This window comes from Photinus pyralis, unplaced genomic scaffold (genome assembly GCF_008802855.1).
Source record: "Photinus pyralis isolate 1611_PpyrPB1 unplaced genomic scaffold, Ppyr1.3 Ppyr1.4_LG6, whole genome shotgun sequence".
NCBI classification, from domain to species: domain Eukaryota; kingdom Metazoa; phylum Arthropoda; class Insecta; order Coleoptera; family Lampyridae; genus Photinus; species Photinus pyralis.
The window spans coordinates 3,205,387-3,230,328 of NW_022170663.1; the positions used below are offsets into that span (position 1 = coordinate 3,205,387).

The 24,942-nt window shown below is 35.3% G+C and overlaps 1 protein-coding gene across 6 annotated transcripts in view; it reads left to right on the top strand.

Moving 5' to 3' along the window:
* Positions 1–24,942, top strand: part of LOC116173164 (ankyrin repeat domain-containing protein SOWAHB) — a 118,185-nt gene that overhangs the window by 23,793 nt on the left and 69,450 nt on the right. For 3 of the 6 annotated variants that reach the window (XM_031490470.1, XM_031490471.1, XM_031490472.1), the window contains exons 3-4: positions 3,190–3,243; positions 8,592–8,696. The exons of 1 other annotated variant lie outside the window; for it this stretch is intronic. In XM_031490470.1, the coding sequence (XP_031346330.1) occupies positions 3,190–3,243; positions 8,592–8,696 (159 nt within the window). The remainder of the gene's footprint in view (positions 1–3,189; positions 3,244–8,591; positions 8,697–24,942) is intronic. 2 more of the 6 variants (XM_031490474.1, XM_031490475.1) reach the window with 1 other exon arrangement.

The following is a 24,942-nucleotide window of genomic DNA, read 5'->3' on the forward strand; positions in this document are numbered from 1 at the left end:
TTTACATATAAACATTTAATGGTCGCTTGGCATAGATAGATTTAAAATCTTCGCTATACGGGTGTTACCATGACCGCATGTAAAAAAAATTAGGTGATGGAGGGGATCAAGACAAGCACTTTCTCCAAATAAACCGAGGGTCTAACGTGTTTCGTTTGGGAGCCATCCTCAAAGAAGGGGTGAAATTTGGGTTTCTTCTTTAATTTTTTTTAAGATGGGTGGTACGTCTTTGAATAGGTTTTCGGGTTTCTGGATTACGCTAAGAGGGTGAACAGGGTCCACGCGTACTTAGGCCTCAAATTCGGGCCCTTTGTACTACCTCTGTGACTAGGGTCGCTCGACCCCTCAACGTCACTCAAGCCATCCCACACGTGAGATGAACCTTAGGACGCTGGAAGGGGAGGCGGCTCTAATCGTAGCCATGTCCGGCCAGGATTCCCCCATTTCGGGTATGCCCTATGCGATTTTGAATTTGTTTTTCCAAGTTCCTACCACTTACTTGGGGGTGCGAAAAAAATTCTGATTTCGACGAAATTTGGTATCTGGGGTTTTTTAACATGAAAATGACGAATATGGAATTAGTTTTTGAAAATTCGAAAAAAAGTTCCACTTCAATTCTTGGCAAGACAACTAAAATGGAGAGAATTCCACGAAATTTGTTATGTACATACTTGATGAGTTAAGAAACAAAATTGGCCTTTGTGAGTGGTCTCCTACAACAAACCGTTTTCAAGATATTCGGTCTTGAAATTTTGGCATCACCAATGGATATAATTTCCCATCACTCTTTGTGAGTCTCCCCTCCGACAATCCGCTCTTGAGATACAAGGAACCGATCGCGATAAAGGGTCCAAAAAGACGAGGCCTATGGTAGAAATTAATTCTTTTCGTTGAAACCTTTCATTAGACTAGCATGAAGGGTAAAACCGAGGGTAAAACCAGTCCCCTCAACCGCCTATTTTGAGAAGGAGAAGAAAGTGCGATCGTTGGTAGAAATCAGTTCCTTTTGTTGAGTCGTTTAATTAGAATACCATGAAAGATAAAATCAATTTCTAACCCCTAACCTTTTACTGGAATACCGTGAAGGGTAGAATGTGTGTTGACCCCTCCCACCTCCACAGAGGTTAACGGAGACTAGTTATGGAGTGTTAAGAGAATCAGACTTTACCTACATAGCAATATTCAATTACAGATCTTGTAAATTTTATGGTAAGTACATCAAATATTTTCACTTCTTTGATAGATCATGTTTAAATGATCTGTAAGCGGCTTTCCAATTTCCGCCGAAGGATACAATCCTTGTTTTAAAATTTTATAATTTGTAAGAATATTACCTGGAATATTACTTAGTTCTTACCTACACAGCAATACCTAATTATTAAATTGCGCAACATTAAATGGTGCATCAAATACGAGATCAAAGATTTTTAATTCCTTGATAGATTATGTTGACGAGACCTACAAGAAACCTTCCCATTGCCACCTAAAAATAGAATCCTTTATTCCTTTCCAGTTTTGAAATGTTTGGAAAAATTCGTTCTTACCTACATAGCAATATTCAATTGTGGGGGTTGTAACTTTTATGGCACTTAACTGATTATTCTCAAGCGATCTATATGCAACCCTCAAATTGGCATCCAAAAATAGAATCCCTACCCATTTTGAAATTCCTTTTTTTAAAGAAAAATCCGTTCTTACCTACCTACTTAGTTATTATAATGAACGTCTTCGTTGCTAGAAGCCAATTCAGGCTCTCAAAGCCTCCACAAGACCTTTGCATACCTACTCTTTAAGATTCTTTATAAACCTTTGATTCTAAACTTTTGGATGCTTTTAGAAATGATTGACTCTTAAAGTTCTATATTTTTCTTAAATGTCCCTAAATGCATTTAAAAGCTCTTATAGCACGTATGAGGTCTTCCTCAAGTTTAGAATATGAATATACTCAGACTATAAAATTCTAAAAGCCGATGGAGGGTTGTGAAGACCTTAAAGTTGTATTAAAAGCCCTTAAAAGCTCTTCTAGACAAGTAGGCTTTTAAGTGGCTTCAATGCACCTAAGACCGTAAATGGCCCTTAAAAAAGGCAAAAGCTGTGTTAGACATTCTAAAGTTTACTGTACAGCCTTCTACAGGAGTTACTCATATAGTTTTTTCTTGGTTATTTTATTTATTGATAAACGGCAGTTTGGATTACGGAATACGGCAGTTCGGATTATATTATAGATATCATTTTACAAATGTGGCGCGTTCGGATTACAAAGTAGTTCGGATTATATGGGGTTCGGGTTTTCCATACATTGCTGGGCTAACTTTAGGTATATCTTAGAAAAGACTACTGAGTAATCAGGTCAAATTTTCGTGAATGTTTATTTATTTCATCAGAACTCAAAACTATACAAAGAAGACATGAATTATTAACCAATTAATGCCGATACCCGGTAGTCCTTTTTAACGTGTACTTCCTGGCGGCAAATACTAGCTGTATTATCATTTTAAGTATATCCCATTGATAGCTGATATAAATTAACAAAAATCACTAGGATTAGTATCACGCTCAAGGAAATATCAGACAAACCGTTTTTTTCTGAATTAAAGAATTGGCCCACTTTGTATTCACATGCTGACCGAGCATTGATTGCATAACGTTTTGGTCGTGTGCCTCTTTGTGAGAAAATCTAAAGGAATTTACAATTTGTGGCGACAATAATGACGATTCACCTTGGTAGGTCCGTTATTTTTCGTATACGAGGGCCCGCAAGTTCGATACTGTGAAAACAATGACCATTATTTATATTCACACAATGCGGTGAATGTGGCCATTGTCATAAAATGTTTGACGCATTGTACGAAACATGACGTTTAAAGGCACTTTCCAGTTCCGCCCCGATACGCCCAAAGATAGTAATCCTAATTGCAAATCAAACACATGCGCCATGATTTTTGAAAATTTGGGTACCGTTTCTTACAATCAACGCTTGATCGAAGCTGTCTGTCGATAATCAAGTTATTAACAAGTCCCAAAAGTTCGAAGATCGTAAACGATATTATAAAATTCATTAGTTTCTAAGATAGACAAATTACATAAATGTCGCTTGTAATTCGTTAATAAAAACGGCGTGACTGGTCCGTTTAGTTAGTGATGTTATCGTATTGCCCGCTAATTTATACACCGTGCTCTTTTGTTTAGTGCTGTGTTTGTCCACAGGGTGCCGACGAAGATGATGGCGCCTCAGTCACTTCGGTAAGTACTTCCATGCATATCTGTATAAGTCGATTGTTGGACTCTTAGATAAATTGAATTTAATTAATTCGAAATTTAATTAAAATGCTCGCTTCTAACTGCGATTCAAATTTATTGAAAATTAATTTTTATACGGCTGACTGACGTTGTATATAAATTTTTTTTCGTGCCGTGAACTTGTTCGGCTACGTTTAACGACATACACGACGTATTGACACGCTAAATTTGCATTTTTTAATTTGCGCTGCCATTCCTTGACATTGATGTTCAGATTCTATGGACTTTAACATGCATAATTGTTTATAATTCTAAGTTTATTTTAAGGACATTGTATTGTTGGCTTTTGTCATAAAGTATATAAATATTCTAATTTATTCTGCAACTGGAATGGTGCCAGTTAAGTACATTGTCATTTTAGTATTTTTTTTTTATTATTTAAATGTGGACATTTCCGTTTTTTTAAATTCCTTGAAATGGAAACTTTTTGACTTGCTTTTATTTTCAAAATATTATTCTACCCTTCGTTATTTATTGCTATAAAACGAATTACAAGAATTATATGACCGCCCCCAATTAATATATGTTTCCTGTCATTAATTAGTGGGAAAGGACGCGATTATAATCCATCCCTAGACGTTTGTTTGGTGACGTAGAAAAAGGCGATAAGTTTTATGTTGTGCAAATCAGATACACGATTTGAATACAACTGATACTCTTATTTAATCAAACTTTGGGCATCTTGGTAATTTGGCGAGGGGTTCGCACTGTTACGCCCTGTGGTAACGAATCAAAGCAAAAACAAAACTTCTCATGAAAAGAAAACCGCTACGAGGGAGGACCGGTATTCTAGGATCTCAAGTGGGGATGTTTTCTCGGGGTGGTTTGTGAGTTTTTGCTACATACCTAGGTCTATTCACTCAAGTTCTTCATATACTTCACTTTCTTTAGATTCGTCTGATCCTTTGAGTACTTTGGATTCTAGAGATCAATCAAATTTTCCTGATTCTTAGAGTTCCTCCTCCCACAAATTTGACTTTTATTGGTCTAGGACTAAAATCTAAGAAATCTGATACGAACCATTTTACTATCGTTTTTGTATGCAATCCTTTTTGTATGCTTTGAGTTTTTTAGATTTTTTCCATGTCTTCATTTTTAAATTTCTTTATTCTCAATAATTCCTCAGACTCTTAGGAGATTCTTGTAGTTGCTTTGGAGATCTGAGTTATAATGGCCGTATTAATTAACCAACTATAAAATCGCACAGAAACGCTGGCCATGAATTTCATTGAATGGTCATAAGGTATTATACTTGAAGGATCCAACCGCAAATAAGAATGAAAATAATACAGTAAAGGAGGCAATCATACTTGACTACTACCATTGTATTTATAGCATTGTATTTATAAACGATACAATGCTACTACTGAGGGTTTCATTGACATAAAATGAGATTCGAGGGGTAGCATATACCCTTCAATCGTAACCAGATTCACACCAAAAGGAAAGCCGGTCCAAAATAAATACCAAACATACTACAACAAGTGTTGCATTTTTCAGAAATTTAGAAGCATTTTTTTTAAAATTTTTTAATCTTATTATCCTTTAGAGCACGCCTAGCCAACCCCAATGATCTTGTGGACCAAAATTCATTATAATCCCGCGGAGCGCATGGCATTATTTTTCGAAAGAAACTTTTTTTGGAATACATATATGCGTACATCCTGTATTACATTGTATTGTGTGTCAGGGTAAGGGATTTTTGTACTGCCCTTACTAGTTTTAGTGTAGTTTTAGTCGATTAAAGGAGCTAATTGCTGCTCTGAGCTTTAAGTTCCCGTATTTCGTGCGGTTTGAGCTTGTCCCCGCCGCTGTAATTTAGCCTTTGCCCTGGCGTTCATCTTCCTGTCCACAATGTTCCTCTCTGCGCCAACCTTATGTAGATTGTATTTAATTTAAGCAGTATATTATGGCCTGTGAACAGCCCTGTAATGGAACTTTGATTTTTCCTGTTAAGGGTGGAAGCTTCCTGAGCTTTCTTTAGCGTGGCCTTAGTAAATATTTTGGCCCGTCGTTGTCCTGGTACCCGCTGCCAGTGATGGATCCTATTCAAACGCCGAGGCAAAGACGACAATGCGCGACGCTGTGCCCATGCCACACGAATCTCCGCCGCAAAACTTACACCTAAAGGTTGCCATTTTAGATAGTGTGTGGTTGGTTGCCTAAATGGCAGCAAACTTCCCATTATCATTACTTTAGTGTGTGATCGTACATATACACCAAAACAATACAGTCATTACAAGCAGACAAGTAAATTGATCTGGAAGGCTTTATTGTGTCATTTGTGAATTAAGGGTACCTAATTAATAAATTAATTTGTAATTTAGAATTGTTTATTAATGAGCGACCTAGAGCTCGTTGAGATTTTGAACTTTCTGTCCGTCCGTCTGTGTACATGATAACTCACGAACGGTTTCGCATATTTCCATTTCTGGTTTTAGTATTTTGGTAATTTTGATCATTTGGACTTTCTGTCCGTCTGTTTGTGTTTGTCACTCGTTGTCCAAATTGTTTTGAACAGTTTATTAACGAACTCCTAAGCGAGTTCATAATTTTGGACTTTCTGTCCGCCAGTTCGTCCGTCCGCGAACGGTTTCGACTTTTCCAATTCTGTTTGCAGTATTATATTTATCATCACTCAAGTAAAAATTGATCAAATTTTCAGTGACCCAGGAGCTTGTTTGCTATATTTACTAGTTTATTTGCCTTTACGTCTTGTTTCAAGCTTCGTTAAAATTTACTTTTATAGAGGGGCGAAAAAATGGTATTTCCAGGTGCTCTGTAGCGGTTATAAATTATTATAAATGAAACAGCAGCAACTTGTTTTTAGAGCATTTTATTTCAAGCCACTTTCTCTTATGGCTCTGGCACCTTATCCAAGAAAAATATCAACTTTCATATTTATTAATATATTTTGATGAAATTTTAAACACAGATACATCTAGTAATGGCGAACATATCTCGGATAGTAAAACTCAGATATGCGCATGCGCAAACTGCGCAATGTAAACTTTCTACAAAAGAACTTATTTTTCTTAAGAAACTGAGTTTACGAGTTCCCCTAGTTCAAGTTCACAGCTTTACCCCCCTGTTCACTTAACAAAAATGTGTTATGAACATTTTTAAATAGTGCTATAATGTTAAATTGTCCTGATCCAATTTTAATTTCAGAATTGAATTTCTTAATCTGAAAAGTCAGTTTTCATTGAATTGAAACTCATGGGTAGTTCGACTCTCAGTCCCCCGGTTTTTTAAGGTACAAATTCCACTATTATTTTGAGTTCTGCTCCATGCATATTGGATTTTGCCGCTCAAATATTCGAAAATAGTGTTACGGTACACGGTAGTTCCCATACTCAACTCTCGGGGGACATCTTGACTCTCAGCCCCCTCCCCTCGCCCCTTCCAAGTTTTTTTACAAATCTAAAATCAGCAATGTTGGTAATTGCTCGATAGTTATCCGATTATGCGGTACAAGTTTTGAAAATAGTCTTACGGTACCCCATATCTCGTGCACTGAAATATCGGTGGTCATATTGACTCTCCACGTTTTTTCAAAGACCTTTATAGGGTTACTTTCTTGTTTGTTTGGGTGGGTGGGTGTGTGTGCGGCTGAGAGTCGAATTGACCCCTGCGTTCCAATTTAAGGACAACTATTCTCTTCAGATCAGCACAAATTAAAATTGGATCAGCACAATTTAGCACAACAGTAGCGCTATGCAAAAATTTTCATTACACACTTTTTTAATTGTGGGGACTAACTTGCTGGAGCTCCACATGCTAATAATCAGGGTCGGACTGAACAGGAGGGATACCGAGAGATTTCCAGGAGGCGTAATTAATTTAAGGCCTAATATTTGTTATTAAAAAGTAAATGGCTATTTTTACAGTAGAAACGCGATTATCTGGAAACGGATTCCCGGCTATTTATTTATCAATGTTTCTTTTGTGTTAAAAGTAAATTTCCGACTAATTTTATGGCACGATAGAATAATGTTAGGCAGTACCTCAATAATCCTTCCAGGATAAAAGACTAATATATGTAAACCCTCGTTAGCCTTCCAAAAAATTAAATTCCTTCACACTGGAACGACGGCACTGCATAGTACGAGTACTTTTCTATTGTAACAATTTTATGTACAAATTGGGGAAGACCATTTTATTCACTGATCACAAGTAGATGGGTTAGCCCTCGGATTATCCAGTTAAAATAATGGAAGAAAATTGCAAAGAATACATGTTGACTTCATTTTTTGTTTTCTCCAAATATTTGGGTTGGAAGAGGATTTGGAGGACTGAGGGTTCACTTAGCCCCCATTTGATTTTTCAAAATAATTTTGAAACCACACAGGCACCAACCTTAGGATTAGTTATGATAGAAACTTGTTCAATAAAAGTATTGTTTTATTTGCCAATTAACTACATGGTAACAGTTGCCTGCTACACGATTTTCCGGAAAAATCCTTATAGGGGGCCCTTCTAAAAGTATTTCCCGGTAGGAATTTACAAACTAGCCCCTGTCCTACTAATAATGAGAGCGCCCAATTGCCCAGGAAGCGAGATTCGTAGGTGGCAATTATTGCGAAATGTCTTGTTGAAAATTATCTTTCGAATTATCCGAGAGCGAATTTTTGGGGTGCGTAATGTCCATTCTGGGAGTGAAATTTGCTGGTGCGAATTGTTCGGGCGAGAATTGCCGGCACACACGTTTTAACGTAATTAACTATGTCTGGATTTTCTGCTGTCGTGATTAGAATTTATCATCATTGATGTGTGAACAGTCTAGTTTGTAATTTTTCTTGTCTAATTTACGTTTTTTTTTCCAAATCACTGAATCCACCATACATTTAAGTTGCACGAGTAAATTACTGATTTTTAGTCACGCCACCTATTTTTTTACTACAAGGGATCAATTATAAATTCAGATCCACTGAATTTAATCACGATATAATTTATAATTATATAAACAAAAGGAATTGCATGTTTCAAGTTCATAATTTGCAGTTCGCATACGGCGTGTATGCAACTTCCGATAATTACTACCTACTTGTTTTATTTTTTTCTAAATTCGCGTCAATCTTTCGGGAAGATCTTTGTAAAAATTTATTAATTATTGTTGCCGTTGGCGTGCGTTTTTTTTTTATCACAATTGTCGTCGGTCGCTGTCTTTAGTCGTGTAAAATATTGTACCATAAATTATTCCCGTTTCGCTTTTTGTCTTACTGGTGCCCACATAAACACCAGCAAGGAGACAATGCGTAGGCCATAAAATCAATGAAATATTGTTACAGTTAGACCCGAAGAAGTGCACCGAATGGCTCGTGACAGCTGCCAAGGGTGATTACCAAGAATTAGCCAAACTAGCCTCGGATGATCCGCGCCTCGTTAAACTTAAGGTAAGTGGGTCAACATTACTCTTTTGAACTGTCACTTTTTTGTCTTATATAAGTAACTGAAACTAATCTCGCTTAGAAAACTGGGACCGTGGCGCCTTACAAATAAGAGAAAATATCTTTACCCCTGCACAGTCTAGACCCTGACTTACAAAAAAAAAAACGATTTGTTCGATTGTCTTAAAAGTGGGCAAGGCCGAAGATGTATCAATTGGGTATATCTATACCTGACTCAGTTAAGCATTTGATAACCATCGGACTTATCCCTTAAAACAATAGAAGCATTTAGTCATGGTGTCTCTCCATTTCTCTTTGTGTAGTTTAAAATTTGGATATGTTTATTTTGTTTTAAATTGTTTGCTATAAACTCGAAGCCGTATATTAATCTGTGCGATTCTCTCGAGAGCAATTCGCAATAATATAAGTCCGATGCTACAGTGTTTTCCATTTTGTTTGCATTGTTACTGGTGATGGAACAAATTAGGAAACTTATAGCGGAATAAAATGGATTGCGCTACATAATGAACGCCACATCCCTTGTATTCACAAGGCAGAAGGTGTTATCAAATATCGGTCATAAAAATCCCCAATACAATATTATAGCATAGCAAGTTTTTGTACGACATTTGCTATTTATTTTAATTTGCACAAATTTCTAAAGGATACTCGAAGATGCAACATACTTTTGCAATTAAAAGGAGTTGAACTTCTTTTTCTATTCGAAAATAAAATTTTGATTTTTCTAAGCAAACTCGAAAATTCTTTAACAAAACTTATTATTGGAGATAATTTGCATTTGAAATGGTTTTTTCTAAAAAACCAAAACAAATGCGATCTAAGTCACCTGTATTAAAATTTTATTTTGACGCTTCAATTTGTTTGTTAAACTTAGGTGAACCTGTCATCGGTTCTCCGAAACGAATCAATAGAATTTAAAAAGCAAAGCAGATTAGTAATCACGATTAAATTGGCTTTCAAATAATGTGCCATTTGCCATAGTTAAAATTTTAGGGGTTAAGCTCCTTACGTAGAGGGGTGAAGACTTGGGTTCGTGATTTGTATTCCAAAAGTTGACCCCCTTGAATACAAAATTGACGTGTTCGAGGATTTTTCGAAATTTCTAAATTTAATACCCTAAAAGCCCTCTGTATACTTCTCGTTGGGCCACTCTGTATATCGTTAACCATTTTACCCAAGTTTGTATTATTTCGAATTGAAACAATCTTGTGGTTTCCAGGTTAAGATGGCCATTCCAATTTGAATATTATAATTATTGTTGCCGTCACTGTCACCTTTAGTTCCACAAAACATGCGATTAAACTAATGGCTGTGGTTCTTGACCTCACTAAAAGTTAGAGACACTCTTTTGTACTTAAAATTAAACAGCATAAAACTCAATCTCAATTTATTACAGCAAATTTCAAAGCATCCCAAACATATTCCAAAAGGTAGTAAAGAAGACAGAATTAAAAAACAAGCAGTAAAATTACAACAAAAAATTGATTAAAGGCTCACTTTTCCTGCACGTATGCAAAGACGACACACAATAAATTAATTTTTTTTTCAAGTTAAGTTGAAATAAATCTTTTGGGTATTTTCTGTTTATATAACTTTACAGTAATATACACATTTAACAAGTATTTTAAGCCATTCCAATTTATAAACAAATACAATTATTAATAGCTTGTAATTAATACGCCGCCTGCTGGCCTTTAATTTATAATTAAGTTAAAACAATTCGGATTAACCGTAGATAAGAAAATTTATGCTCATCCTATAAATCTCTAACAATAAATTAAAAGTTGGGAGAATTACATATATAATTTTTTTATTCACATTATAAACTGATTGTGTAAATATAGAAGGCGTAGATTCTATTTTAGTATGCGGAGAAATACCTCGAGAATAACAAATAGGATCATACATTTTGAATCCTTAAATAACGAGCCCGTGTTATATTTATTACCGGTAGTCAGATATGGTCTGTATTAAATAGATTTTAATTACATTCAATAATATATTATCTTAATTACGAAATGGCCGGTCCGGCCCATTCGTATAGGTGGGCGATTTATTCGTAGCGCTCGCCTGAGATATCGCCTTTTTTTCCGAATAGGGCGGTAAAAAATTTAATTTATTTTATTTGGCCCCTGTGTGTGATTCATTAAGTATATGTGCTTAACGAGCCTTTTTTTGCATTCCGAATTAGCCGCATGTATGACTTGATAATTGTGTACGATATGGCGTTCGTAGTACTGTAATTAACTCTTTACCGATTCGTGAATCTTTAAGTAACCGATATTTACCGGTAGAATAAATTGCTACTTACCTTACCATTGTATAATTAACGAAATTTAAATTTTAATCAATTACAACAACTCATAAATCATTCAGTGCGCTTCGAGCGATTCCAGCGTCGTAAAGTTAACAGTAATAAAATTAATCAGATCTACATTTTTATGGAAGAGTGCAGGATTTTTTACGTTGGATTGATTGCGGGGCGATGGTATCAGCGAAATTAAGATCGATAAAGATAACTGTACAAAAGTGAACAAAACGATCTTTAACGGAGTTGAGCAATCCTTTTTTAACGTTCTTTGTTAGTGACTTTTCTACTATTTTCCAGGTCACACAGTTGAGGTGTGTAGATTTATTCAAAATGAAGTAACAGTTCGAAAAATAACAGGTTGTCAATGTCGCGATCAGTTACTAACAAGGTGGACATTATTATTTGGACGCAAAGGAAAAATTAAAAAATAACTTATAACAACGCCCGCAGTACTTAGCAGCAGAAGTCAAAACGACGGATGTTTCGCGATATTTTCGAACCTGAGTAGACGTACCTCCCCCTCTATAACTTGTAACTAATTCCGTGAAAGTCAATTAAATTTTACTTTGATAAAGTTCCCTTATCAAACATCTGCTAAATAATTCTCGAATAGACGCAATAATTCCTTTACTCACATGTTACTTATCTTCTACGTCTTAAATTACAACAAAAAAAAACAATTAAAACCTACTAAATTATTGAACAATTTTTACAGCAAAAGCGCAACTATAACTAAAATTAAATAAAATTCCACCAGATTTCCCGATCAGACTTTGAATAATGTTAAATACAGGGTGTGTCGCTTGCCATTCCCATAACTTTAACCGAAAGTTACGCTACTTATACGCATTCTTTAGCAACCCGGGAAGGCATACTCTTATTGTCGGCATTATTTCAACCTAAAGGGTCATACCTCCCTGGTTTACATAGCAATAGGTATCATCTGTTGCGTTTCCTCTTTGAATTTATTCATTATTCTCGAACATTAACAAAAGTTTCCCTTATTGTAATTTGTTCATGTGGTATTCTGTGTCTCTTGAGTATAGTTTTTAAATGGTCCCAAAGAAAGAAATCAAATGGGTAAAGACCTCGGTCGTCATTCTGCTCTGCCAGTCCATTTATCAGGATACCGTCTCATTTCATTTCATTTCATTTTTATGACTGATAATACTTATTGTAAGCGTTTCCACGCTATTTATATCACAGATTTACTATCCTTAACGTATGTCAATTATGTTAGTATGCAGGAAATGATGATACCTGAACCTTGCCAACAATGTGCTTAATACCTCCTTTGCAGTTTACGTTCTAATAGTAAAGTAGTATACACATTTCCTTATTATTGTGCATTTTCTTGTTATTCTTCAGGATTATATTTTTTTAATCTGTTCTAAACGAAAATCTTGGGCCGTCAGCAGGGAAGTAGGTATGTTCCAAATGAACACTATGATATTAGTGTCGTTTAGATACGAGGATGTTGGTATTTAGCATTAAGTTGGCTGACCAATGGAACAATTTTGATGTTCTCCTTAATGAAAGAGGTATGGCACAAAATGAGCACAATATTTTGAAGATATAGCAATTGGGGTGCTGATTCAGGGGACAAGGGGTGCTAATTTAATCCATCTGATGTGCAAGGGAGAAGAATCTTCATTTTGTCAAAATTTCTTATAGCTACTTGCATTGTCTAAAATTCTCAAATTTTCTACAGTTCCTTTATATTTCCTAGTTCCTTCATATTGACGGAAAATTTCTTATTCGTAAACATTTCCTAATGTTCTCTAGAATTTTCTCCCTAAATCTCATACGATTCAACATTTTTCACATTATCCCAAAATTTCCTTTATTCCCCGTGAATTTTATCTACCCTTCGTTAATCTCTTTCTATTTCTCAAAAGTTATTTTCTCATGCGAGGAAGAAAAATTTCCACTTCATTGCCCCCATTTCCCTAACGCTTCCTGCTTCCAAGTTCTATACGAAAAAAGTAACAATATAATTCCTATGCGCGGATCCGAGGGAAACGCCTACACTGCCTTATATTGTATAACATTTTCTCAGGTTTTCTTTCTAAACTTTCTTATTCAACATTTCTTTCCTCCTCACAATTTTCTTATATTGTCTTTTCTCAACTCCTTTCCCTAAAATTTCCTTGAAATCCTTCTCTTTCGTCGAATATCTCATGTTATTTTCCCAACGCTGCGTGCATGTTTGTACCAAATGAGATTATACATTTGCATCTTATTTCGTCCATTTCCTCCTATTTTCTTTAATGAACCATGAAACCATCTAGAACAGTTTCCATTTCATTGAATTGCGCCTATTAATATCCACACTGTGCTGCGCTTTTCTTTTTACCTCCTTGCGTGAAGGACAAGAATTTCCTTTATTATTTAAAAATTTCCTCTATTTCCCTACATGTTCCTAATATTTCCTAATTTTTTGAAAAAAAAATTATTTCCATACATTTGTCAACAAATTTTCTATTGCCGCAAGATGTCATATCATATCTATTAACCCAAACTTCTGTACAGTTCTCTTGAATTTACTCAGCTATTTTCCCCTAATATCCTATCCAAAGATTAATTTTGGAATTCCAAAAAATTACCAGCAATAGATTGGTATGTCCTTTCCCTTATCCTCTCAATTCGTACTTCCCCTAGGAGAAAACATATTTTCTGTCTGTCTGTCCCGGAGTATTAACGCGGTAACTCAATAACGGAGGGAGATTTTTGGTTCTGTTTTGATATTCTGGTATTTTTGAAGAATCGATTCTTTATCATTTCCATGGATAATATTTTTTAAATTTGGATTTGAGCCTAAGATTCTGGATTTGTATCTAGAAGAATTTTTTAGAAAACAATTTTAGGATGATTTCGAAAAAGGTTTCGAAGGGGGTTTCGGAGTATGTATTAAAGATATTTCCATGAATACTTCTAAGAACATTTCTTAGCTAAATATTGGAAAGCGGTTTTTAAGATCTTCATTTCCCTTTCTTCCACCTAAGCCGTGAATTCGATTACTAATAAAAACAAATTAAATCAAACTCGCACAACAATTACTTATTAAAAAATATATTGCACCACTAGCTACGATCATCTTGGGGGATCTGATTTATATGCAATTTTTGGGTCATTAAGATCAATTTTTTAAATTCAAACTCGATGTTCAAGAATTGAGTTTAATACATAGATCAGAGTTTCTCAAAGTGTGCCTAAAATAGACCGATAGCTACAAATTGGAGCATGTAAAAAACAGCGTATTTCCGAGGTACTAGAAGAACCATCCTTGGGTCTTCAAATGCAGGTTTTTCAAAAAAGGGGCGCATTTGTGGGGCTGTGATAAAAATTGGGGGCGTTAAAATTGAGTATTCGAATTTCAATTTTTCAAAATTTCATCGGGGGAAGACCCCCGGCCCACTCTTTCGTGGGGGGGTACTCTGAGCCCCCCCCCCCCACACACCCTCCGGTCGAATACGCCTCACCCAACCAGAACCAGGCACTGAACTACCTATTAAATACAGATAAACGTGAAAGCTGTAATAGGTAATTTAAGGATCAACAATTTTTGTATAATCCCTTTCATATAACCCCATTTTTTCCATTTCTTTCAATTTTCCTTTACGTTCGCTCAAATCTTTCTTAAGTTGTTTTTACAGCGCCTTCACGTTCGCCTCAAGTTTCTCTTAATTTTCTCATAACCTGCTTCCAAAATCATCCAGTTCCTTTTAATTTTTAACCTCTCCAGTTTCCCTAAAATTCATGGCGATATTTTCCTGTGGTTTGATTAAAAAAATGCAAAAATTTAGAGTGCGCTTGAAAGGGTTCAACCTAAAATTTAAACAAATCCCTCATCAGACAGAGGTTAAAGTGCTTTTAATATGAAAGTCTGGTCTGGTTTACTTGTATAACCAAGAAAAATCATAATTGGAAACATAAATCAATGAATTTTCCACGCACATGGATCCTATGCAATTTTCCGACTCCAAATTACTTCTTTAGTATCACTATACGAACAGCCGAAAAAATTATATAAGTGTTGTATTGTGTAAACATAAAAAATAATGACATGACATTCTGTATATTTATTAAGTAAATCTGCCAGATTATTTACAAAATAAGCACATAGTTGAATTGTTTCATTTGAATTTGTTGTTGTGTTGTTTTTCCTTTTAGAAATTTTTGTAATTGAGTAGTAAACTGAAACACTGGCGCTTTTCATCCATGATTAAAAAATCAACAACGATACAAATATCAATTTCAGGAGCGAACTTTATCCCTTAAATTGTTAAAATTTATTTTGAAGGGACCTACCACCAACTAACACACGATACCCACAGAAGAAAAAGAAATATCTCCATCTTGGGGGAAAATCTCACCAGGGTAAAATTTATGGGCGACAGTTACCACAATTTTATATGCTGCTTAGAAAAATTCGAGTCAACTGTTGCATTATTTAGTCCTAATCGATTTTGCACGAATATTCGCTTGTTGCAGTCCTTTTAATTATATTTAAAAAAAATGTTATACGTGTGCACTGTCCGAAGCCCCTAAGCTCAATCTACCATATACAGTATAATACGGGTGCATAAGGGGTTAACATGACTGCATATTCCCAGAGGATATTCAAGCTAGTTGATTGCGAGGCCGTGTTTCATTAACGAACCTTGTACGAATATCGATAGTGCTACCGGTCCGTTTAGGACATGTGTAAATTAATGAATGTCCTGCATGCGTCCGGCTTTATCAGGTGTGCAAAGTCGACTATTTTTCGCGACCCTCCCCAAGCCCTTTTCCCACATAATTAGCATTTGCAGGTGTTTAAAAGCGCGGAACACGTGCGTTTAGAAAATCCAGTGCGATGGAATACTTGTCACGTTGACAAATAAGAAAAGTTCTCTTTGAACACGAACGCGCATTTTTTAAGATTTGTTTATTACGGATGCTCGAAGGACCACCTAACAAAAACAAGCGTTTTGCGTATCCGACCAATTATTTCTAACATGAGGTGTTATGAAAGCCGCTACTCGTATTTCAGCGGTAATGAGCCAACACTGGTAGCACCGTTTCTGACGGGAATGCATCGGAATGAAGTATTTTAAGGGGTCATCCACTCTGACAACTTTTTTTCTCATTTTTTCCTAAAGATGTTCCCGAACGTTTCGATATTTCACCGTCCTCTGCAGGATAATGAATAAACCAGTCATGGTAATTGATAACTGATAAACATTGATAGGTAAGATATAAACATGTCACGTGCTGAATGCAAGTACCGACGTATATTAGTATGTTTCTTTTGCTGGCTACCGCGTTGTGCGTGGACCACCCGCGGTTTACAACTGACAACCACGACTGAAAACTATCGCGAAGCTGTAAGGTACGTTTTGGCACGTTTACAGGTGCTAATTATTCTACAAAGTTCTAAATTATATTGATCATTTACTGCTACTTCTATTGCCAAGAAATTTCAATGTTCTCCGCAGTCATCTTGTATTTATTGTTGAGCCTATATGTCATACCGATTACAGTGTTGCTTAATTATGGAGGAGTCACTGAAACTTAATTTAAGTACAGTTTCATGTTCCAGCTGCATTTGCCAAGCTCTGAAACGTGGCGAAACAATCATCATTAATTTCAAGCAAATAATCGTGTACAGGTTTTGTATGTATACCCATCATTGATTATTTGAATTGACCAAGATACAGTAGGTCCACAATTTCCTTGAATTGATTTTTTTGTGCATCCACTGACACATTTTAAAGACCGGCACATCACGAAAATCATTAAAAGAAAAGATAATGCTGTGCTTTATAACAGGAAAAATAGGGTTGAGCTTTTAGGGGTGGAAAATGGTTTTTCACGATTTGCAATGAAACTGAATCTCATTTTTAAAAGGTTAAGTGTAGAAGCTGTATACAAAATATCATGGTGTAGAGCCCACGGCTAGTTAATCCGCACACAACGACCATGTACAATCGAGATATTTTTATTACCTTGATAGATTATGTTCAAAGGATCTATGGTGAAACCCTCCCGTGCCACCTAAAAATAATCCCTGTCCGTTTTGAAATTTCGCGATTTATAGGGAAATTCGCTCTTACAGTCATACCAATATTCAATAATTGCGATTCTTATTCATAAATGTAATACAATGCCAATAATTCTCATGGGTGGATTCTTTTAAGAATATCAAAATTACTTAAATTAATATGCAAACGCCCAAAGTACGTGATGGCTTGCAAATTCATCAACGGAACGAAACGCGAACCACACTACGTTTCTTGATGTCGCTTGTTATGGCTAGACATATTTTGATTCGTTTCGGAGATAATTCGTATTTGAAATGGTTTTTTCTAAACCAAAACAAATGCGATCTAAGTCACCTTGTATTAAAATTTTATTTTGACGCTTCAATTTGTTTGTTAAACTTAAGTGAACCTGTCAGTTCTCCGAAACGAATCAATAGAATTTAAAAAGCAAAGCAGATTAGTAATCACGATTAAATTGGCTTTCAAATAATGTGCCATTTGCCATAGGATTCCTTTTAAAATTTTAGGGGTTAAGCTCTCTACGTAGAGGGGTGACGACTTGGGTTCGTGATTTGTATTCCAAAAGTTGTCCCCCTCGAATACAAAATTGACGTGTTCGAGGAATTTTTCGAAATTTCTAAATTTAATACCCTAAAAGCCCTCTGTATAATTCTCGTTGGGCCACTCTGTATATTACTCTCCCATATAAGAAGTCTGGAAGCCGACCTCTCTCATTACAGACCTGTTTTATTGCAGACATATTGAGAACCGAAGTCACATTAGGTTCAGCATCTTGGTTAGCGTCGAGTTGTTAGCGGAGGCCCGCACTCTGGCGGGACATCATTTAAAATCAAAAGTGCCAAAGCTGTGACAGTACATTTGATATGGTACTGGCTATACCCAGTTTGAAATTTATGCAATTCGGTTCCTAAATGACCGAGATGACAAAAATGAAGTCCTCGTGTGAGATCGAAGGGATTTCAGCGCATTTTAACCATTTTCAGAAATCCTTAACAATAAATGTCAATACCCAATGGTCTTCTTTCGGCCTTCTTTATATTCCCTTAGAGATTCTTCATTAGTTACACATTTCGTTCCACGTCAATGCATCTTAAGATATCCTTGACGAAGGCTGTCGGAAGATACAACAAAATGTAGAGATCTCCGGTATTCTTCAGAGAATCTAGGATTTTTTAGAGATTTTTTTTAATTTTGCGTGATTTTGGAAGATTATCCAAACATTCTTTTTCGAATTCTAAAGCGTCTTTCGAGAAACTCACTGAATGACTTTCTATGATTCTTCAGATATTGTTTTTCTCAAATTCTTCAGCTTGTTTCATCATTTACACTTACCTATATCTGACAGTTAATTTCTATGGAAACAAATGTGTTCACATAGTAGGTTTCTATCAGATAAGTTTAACTGTGACCAGAAAACGAAAATTTCTGGCATTTTAGTTTTATGACTTAGATTCGAGCGACAATGGATTTCAAAAAGATTTCAAACTGTATTTACATTAGGCGGAGACGTATTGCTGTACATATAACAGAAAGGGCAGTGAATTGAAAAAAGTTACGTAAAAAATAATATTCATATACTTAACACACATAATTTAACCAGTTTGTTTCCTTTTTTATGTTTCGTTGTTTAATAAAAAAATGGAAGAAAACAATTTGTATATAATTTAAATTAAGCTGTTATTGTCGCCGATATTATTACATAAAATATAAATAAGTGAAACCATATAATCATGGGCAATTTCGTAAAAACAAGATGTAGATTTTTTTCAACGCCGTATACGAAAGGTGTTGCAACAGTTGACATCCTCCGAAAAAAATCAGTCGGCGGGCAGGTGTTGATTATAAAACCTAATTTGCATTACATCTTGTAAATACAGCAATTTGCCGAATTCTAATTCGACGCGAAATGACAACGTATCATTTAATTTTTGACTTTAATTAGGACAGATGCGTCAGCAATCCGGACAACTGTCTTTCAGTAAGATAATTATCGTTTCAAAATGAAGTCGAGTATACGAAATTAAATCAGTTCGATAATTGAAATCGCTACTTTAAAACCATAAATTTAGAAAGGAATTTTTTTTCGGAATGCATTATTAAAAACATAAGGAACAAATTTTAACATGTCATAAAATATTTTAGTTTCGTGTAATAACCGTAAAATAAAGTGGTACTCTAGTTAAAGCGATCATTAAAAAGAAATCTGGAAAACATAAAGAAAAGCATCCATTTTAGTGACATGTTAAGCTATTTAACACCAAAACTCCATAATTAAGCCGCCCAATTTAGTAAAACATAATTTTCTCAAGTTATGTTTACATCCGGTTGTAACCTAATCGTCCAAACGTCTGGTTTCTAACAACGATTTTTGCAAGAATATCCTCATTTATCAATGCCGTGATGGACCGACTGACATTTTGTTCACTCCATGCCCACGACACGCTAACAACAAGACAACCCCTCTGGTCATTCCTTTCACCATCATCAACTCGTCAACTTTAATATTTTTATTGATCGTTTTTGTCTACTTTTAAATGATAAGAAAAAAATGTTTCCCTTTGATCTTTGACAGTATGAGTTGTTGGAATAAGAATTACACGATCGCAATAAAACGAATTTATTTGTTAGCACTTAACTATGCCAAAAATATATTTGTCCCGTTTAATTTACAAACAAATTCTTGGCATAGCGCATTGTTGTCTTTGTCTATTTATTTAATGACATCTTTCACACCGGCCGTAAAAAATTACTGTACGTTGTAATGGTTTTCGGCCTCATCCGCTTTGTTGTGCTTTTAAATCTGAATCAAGTGTTACATTTTTACGCACTTCCTGTAAGGACATCTGGTTTATTTCACTGAGGTATTGCAAAACACGTTTTGTCATTCGCGTTTTTACATTCAACAGCGTGGTGCATAGAGGTTCTTTAGGATTTGATTAGACAAAAGCTAGAACGAATGCAAAGTGACATGGAAAAGAATCCAAAATGTACATTTTTCTTGGTCTGGCGTGAACTAATTTTCCTTCGAAATGAGCTTTCTTGGTCGAATTTTCAGATTTCTTCTTATCTTATACGGGGGATGATTATGGTTGGGCGTTAGTAGAAACTGTTATTTTATTTTATCCTGTATTCGTTTAAATTGTCATGCCGAATACGTCTCGTGAGTTTGAAATTTTTGGACATTTTCGAGTTGTAGACATGAGTGCTTGTTGGGATCAAAAATGACCACGAGTGCGTAGCAAGAATTGCAAAGATCACACCTATTATATATGAATAAAAAATGAAGCAAAATTAAACGACAAATGACCATAAAGCTTTTGTATACATACTTGACAATTGTAAATAATTTAGATTTTCTATATACAGTTGTTCTTATTGGTATTGGTAAATTTCAAAATATCTAGATACAAGTGCGGGCCACGATTTACTACGAATTACCTTTAATTTGAATTTAAATACAAGGAATGTTTTTCATTCACAATTTAGTTCATAAATTATCATGATGGACCTATGAATGTGGAAATTTTCTACCTTGAACTTGAAACGAGATACTGGTTTTTTTAAAATAAAATCCCAAAGTATTTGCAAAATAAACGACTTCAAATTTGCCTATCGAATGTTATCTCTAAGATATCAGACACCATTTTTTTCTTTAACCAAGTATGCAAACACTTCAATCGATCATAAATTATGACGATCTTTCTTATAGATATCTAATCCATGCATTGACATAATAAATAAATGGTACCTCGTAAACAGAATAATCTCGTAGTTCACACACTAAGGTGAGGACAACCTCCTTACAATTAAATGAAGAAAAGCTGCAGATTGGAACTTTCTGCTAGTTTCATTCATATATTTGATCGGATTCCTGGTGCTGCAAAACATGGATTTCCGTAAGAAAGGTGTGGGGGGGGGGGTCATTTTTTACTAACGTTTTTTATGTTGTCTTCTTACACAATAATTCCCTTTTTTTGGTGACACAATCACTTAATCCGCTTCTAAATATTAACTTTATCAACTCGCGATTTTTTTTCGGGGCTCAAAAGAAGGCAGTGTATAAACCTTCCTTTTTTACCAAAAATCGACTACACCAAAATTTCTCGCGAAAACACTTTTTCTTATTAATTTTGGGGAGTAGAATCCAAATCAATTCGTACTTTTTCGATTAGACTTCTCAATCAAAAGTTATAGACTAGAAACCAATTTCGAAAGAAAATTCAAAACGCTGTAACTTTTGAACTAGTAGCCCGATCTTGGAACTGTTTGAAATTACGGATTCTACAGGCCACATTCTATAAGAAAATTTTTTTCCCGGTCGATCCGAGACAATTTTTTTTTCGGGGCTCCAAAAAAAGGCAGTGTATAACCTTCCTTTTTTACCAAAAATCAACTACACCAAAATTTCTCGGGAAAACACTTTTTTTTATTAATTTTGGGGCGTAGAATCCAAAACAATTCGTACTTTTTCGATTAGACTTCTCAATCAAAAGTTATAGACTAGAAACCAATTTCGAAAGAGAATTCAAAGGGCTGTAATTTTTGAACTAGTAGCCCAATCTTCGAACTGTTTGAAATTATGGATTCTACAGAGCACATTCTATAACAAAATTTGTTTTCCCGGTCGATCTGAGACCATTTTTTTTCCGGGCTTCAAAAAAAGGCAGTGTATAACCTTCCTTTTTTTTTTACCAAAAATCGACTACACCAAAATTTCGCGGGAAAACACTTTTTCTTATTAATTTTGGGGCGTAGAATCCATTAGAAAACAAATCACAAAGTAAATAATTAATTTGTTCTATGAATTTGTTATACTGGTAGCGCTATCTAACGGTAAAATTATAGCACCTTCGAAAACCATATCGAAATTATTTTCTTAAATTATCGATCTCACAAGTAATCTAAATCAAAATAGACTAGAGCCTGCACATCTACACTATATCAGAAAGCTTTTAGTGAAAATTTGAAGTCTCTAGCTATTATAGTTGCTGAGATCTCACCCGGCCAGCCAGCCATAACGAATATAATAGCGTATTTTTTTCAAAAATGCGCTAAAAATCTCGGGTTCGTTTTTATGAAGGGAAGGCGTCTACCTTGCGAAGGCCGTGTTCGATTTCTTACCATGATGGTTGCCTATATACCTGCGAATGATTACTACTGACTGACCATGACAGTACCTGATATTTATTATGTGGGATCCATTACTTTTGTTTTGATGAGACTTGTTTATAATAATAATTAATAAAATTGATAAGTATGTTTAAGTTATGAATACAGATTTGTTATAACAATAGATTTTTAATTAAAAATCCATGTTTTCGTATATTTCTAAACTAACCAAAAAAAAGGTATGATTGAAAAATGTTAAAAAGAACGTTTGTAAGATGAAGGAAGGATTGTGTACATTTCTGAATTGAATGGAAGAATCTGTCAAATCTTTCATTATTAATTTTTTTCTTGGGAGGCAATTAATCAATTAACTTTTGATACCTACGTCCTCTCCACATCACCTTATAAAATGTTACTATTCGTCTTATATTTTACTTATTTTGTTGGTTCTATTGTGTAAAAGCTTAATGTACTGTAACGGTCCTCAGCCTCACGCTACAGCCCCACTCTTGGATGATATTTTGTAACAGATGGTTACAAATATTGATGGTTCGCTGTGTATATTCTTCTTATCCTTTTCTTTTCTTGGCGTCGTTATTTAAGTACAGGGTGGGGCAGGGAAACATCCCTACTTTTGAGGTGGCATTGAGAGTAGTGGGGACATGTTGGAGGAGTGGGGGTAGGTTCGAATGACACTGTGGCCACGGAATTTTCCGATAGTAGCGCTGTCAGTTGTAGACATGGCTTGGTCGAATGAGTAACGCGCTTTTGCTGTCGAGACGTATTTTTCTCAGAATAAGTCTATTGTTACAGTGCAGCGTGCGCTGCGAACTCGTTATCGGATTCCTCCTCGCAACCGCAAATCCGTTTTTTTGTGGGTGGAAAACTTCCTTGCATGTGGTAATGTAGTGAAAAAGGAGAGTTGGGGCTCAAAGGACCGTCCGTACTGCGGAAAACAGTGACCGTGTACAGTAGTGTATTGACAAAGAGGGACATCACTTGAATGATGTGGTGTTTAAAACAAAGTAAAATTATTATTAAAATTAACTTCCAACTGTACCCTTCTGATGACTCAATAAAGTTTTGTTCTAACATTTTTCGTTTTTTTTTAAATTTACCTTCAAAGTTAGGGGTACTTCCCTGCCCCACCCTGTATTTCGTAACTTACCTTAATTACACTTTTTTACTTCCTCAGGTAAATAAATAGCACAGATTTAAATATATTTAAATATGTGCTAATAGAAAATAATTTAGTTAATTTTGTTTTAATAAAATCGGGAAAGGTGGGGGTGCTAGCTTGATTTCAAGTTAGCACCCTCACTCTAAAAATCGGTTTTCCAGCGGAACTAAGCGAGTACAAATTCAAATTTTGTGGGTACAAATTAGTCTTTAATTGGTCCTATATTATAGGCATATTTTTACTTCATTTAGGCAAAGTGGGGGTGCTAACTTTATCGACCTGTGTTCCTCTTTCATTTTTACAATTTTCTTATATGTCGCTCTTATTTCTTCCCAATTTCTTTCCGATTTCATCATTATTTCGCATACCGAGTGTCTTTGCAATTGCAACACGAGCACCAACAGAATTTAAATTAAATTGGGAAAGACAGATTATAGGTTCTGATTTATCCAGAGTGGCTCTCCCCTTCCTAAAACAAAACTGATTTTCCGATAGGTTCCGGTAGGTGCTTCAAAATTCTTGCCAAGTGCTTATACAATTTTCCTACAGCGTCCAGCAGACTCATAGGCTTGAACTTACTTGTTCTCACTTTTCGATCGCCTTTTGGTATGAGCACTAAGATTCTGCATTTCTTCTTTTTAGCGCATTTCCACAAAAATAAAAAAAAATGCGCTATTGTGGCCACTTTGTCCGTCCGTCCGTCCGTCCGTCCGCTAACTTTGCGACGCTACTAGTTTTTTATCTTAAGAGCTATTGTTCTACTTTTTCGCTATTTGGTTCGTTATGGTGTCGAGTCTTGTACCAAGGAAGGAATTTTTTCTGTACCGCTTACAAAAAAGTTATTGTAAAAAAAACAAAACATTTACATGTTCCATAATTTTACACTTTTGCCGTTTATTAACGATCCTAGAGATCGTTTATAATTTTGCATTGCTATCTGTCGCCTGCCGGTTGGTCTGTCCGTCTGTTCCTTTGTCTGTCTGTCCATCTATCTGTCCGTGTGAACGATAACTTTGTTTAGAAATGTTCGATCGCTTTTTCATCTCCGTTAGTTATGAACTGAATTGCATGAAATTCAATATGGGCATAGCTTTAGCCATATAATACGCAATGCCAAAAGTTGAATCGATTCAAAATTCACAGTGCCCTTTTCGCATCTCGACCATTTATAAACCGAATTGCAAACTTTTTTACTTATAAAAGTATTTGAATGAAATTTGATCCATAGGCACTTGGAATAAAGGAAAATCAAACGCCAATTTCAAAATTTGGTTTTGCGCATGCGCAGTGCCAACTTTTTTATTTATGGAAGAATTTAAACGAAATTTGATACAGAAGCACTTCGAATAAAGAAAAATCAAACGCCAATTTCAAAATTTGGTTTTGCTCATGCGCAGTGCCAACTTTTTTATTTATGGAAGAATTTAAATGAAATGTGATACATAGGCACTTGGAATAAAGGAAAATCTAGCGCCAGTTTCAAAATTTTATTTTGCGCATGCGCCGTGCCAACTTTTTTTATCTATGGAACTATTTAAGTGAAATTTGATACTTAGGCGCTTGGAACAAAGGAAAATCTAACAT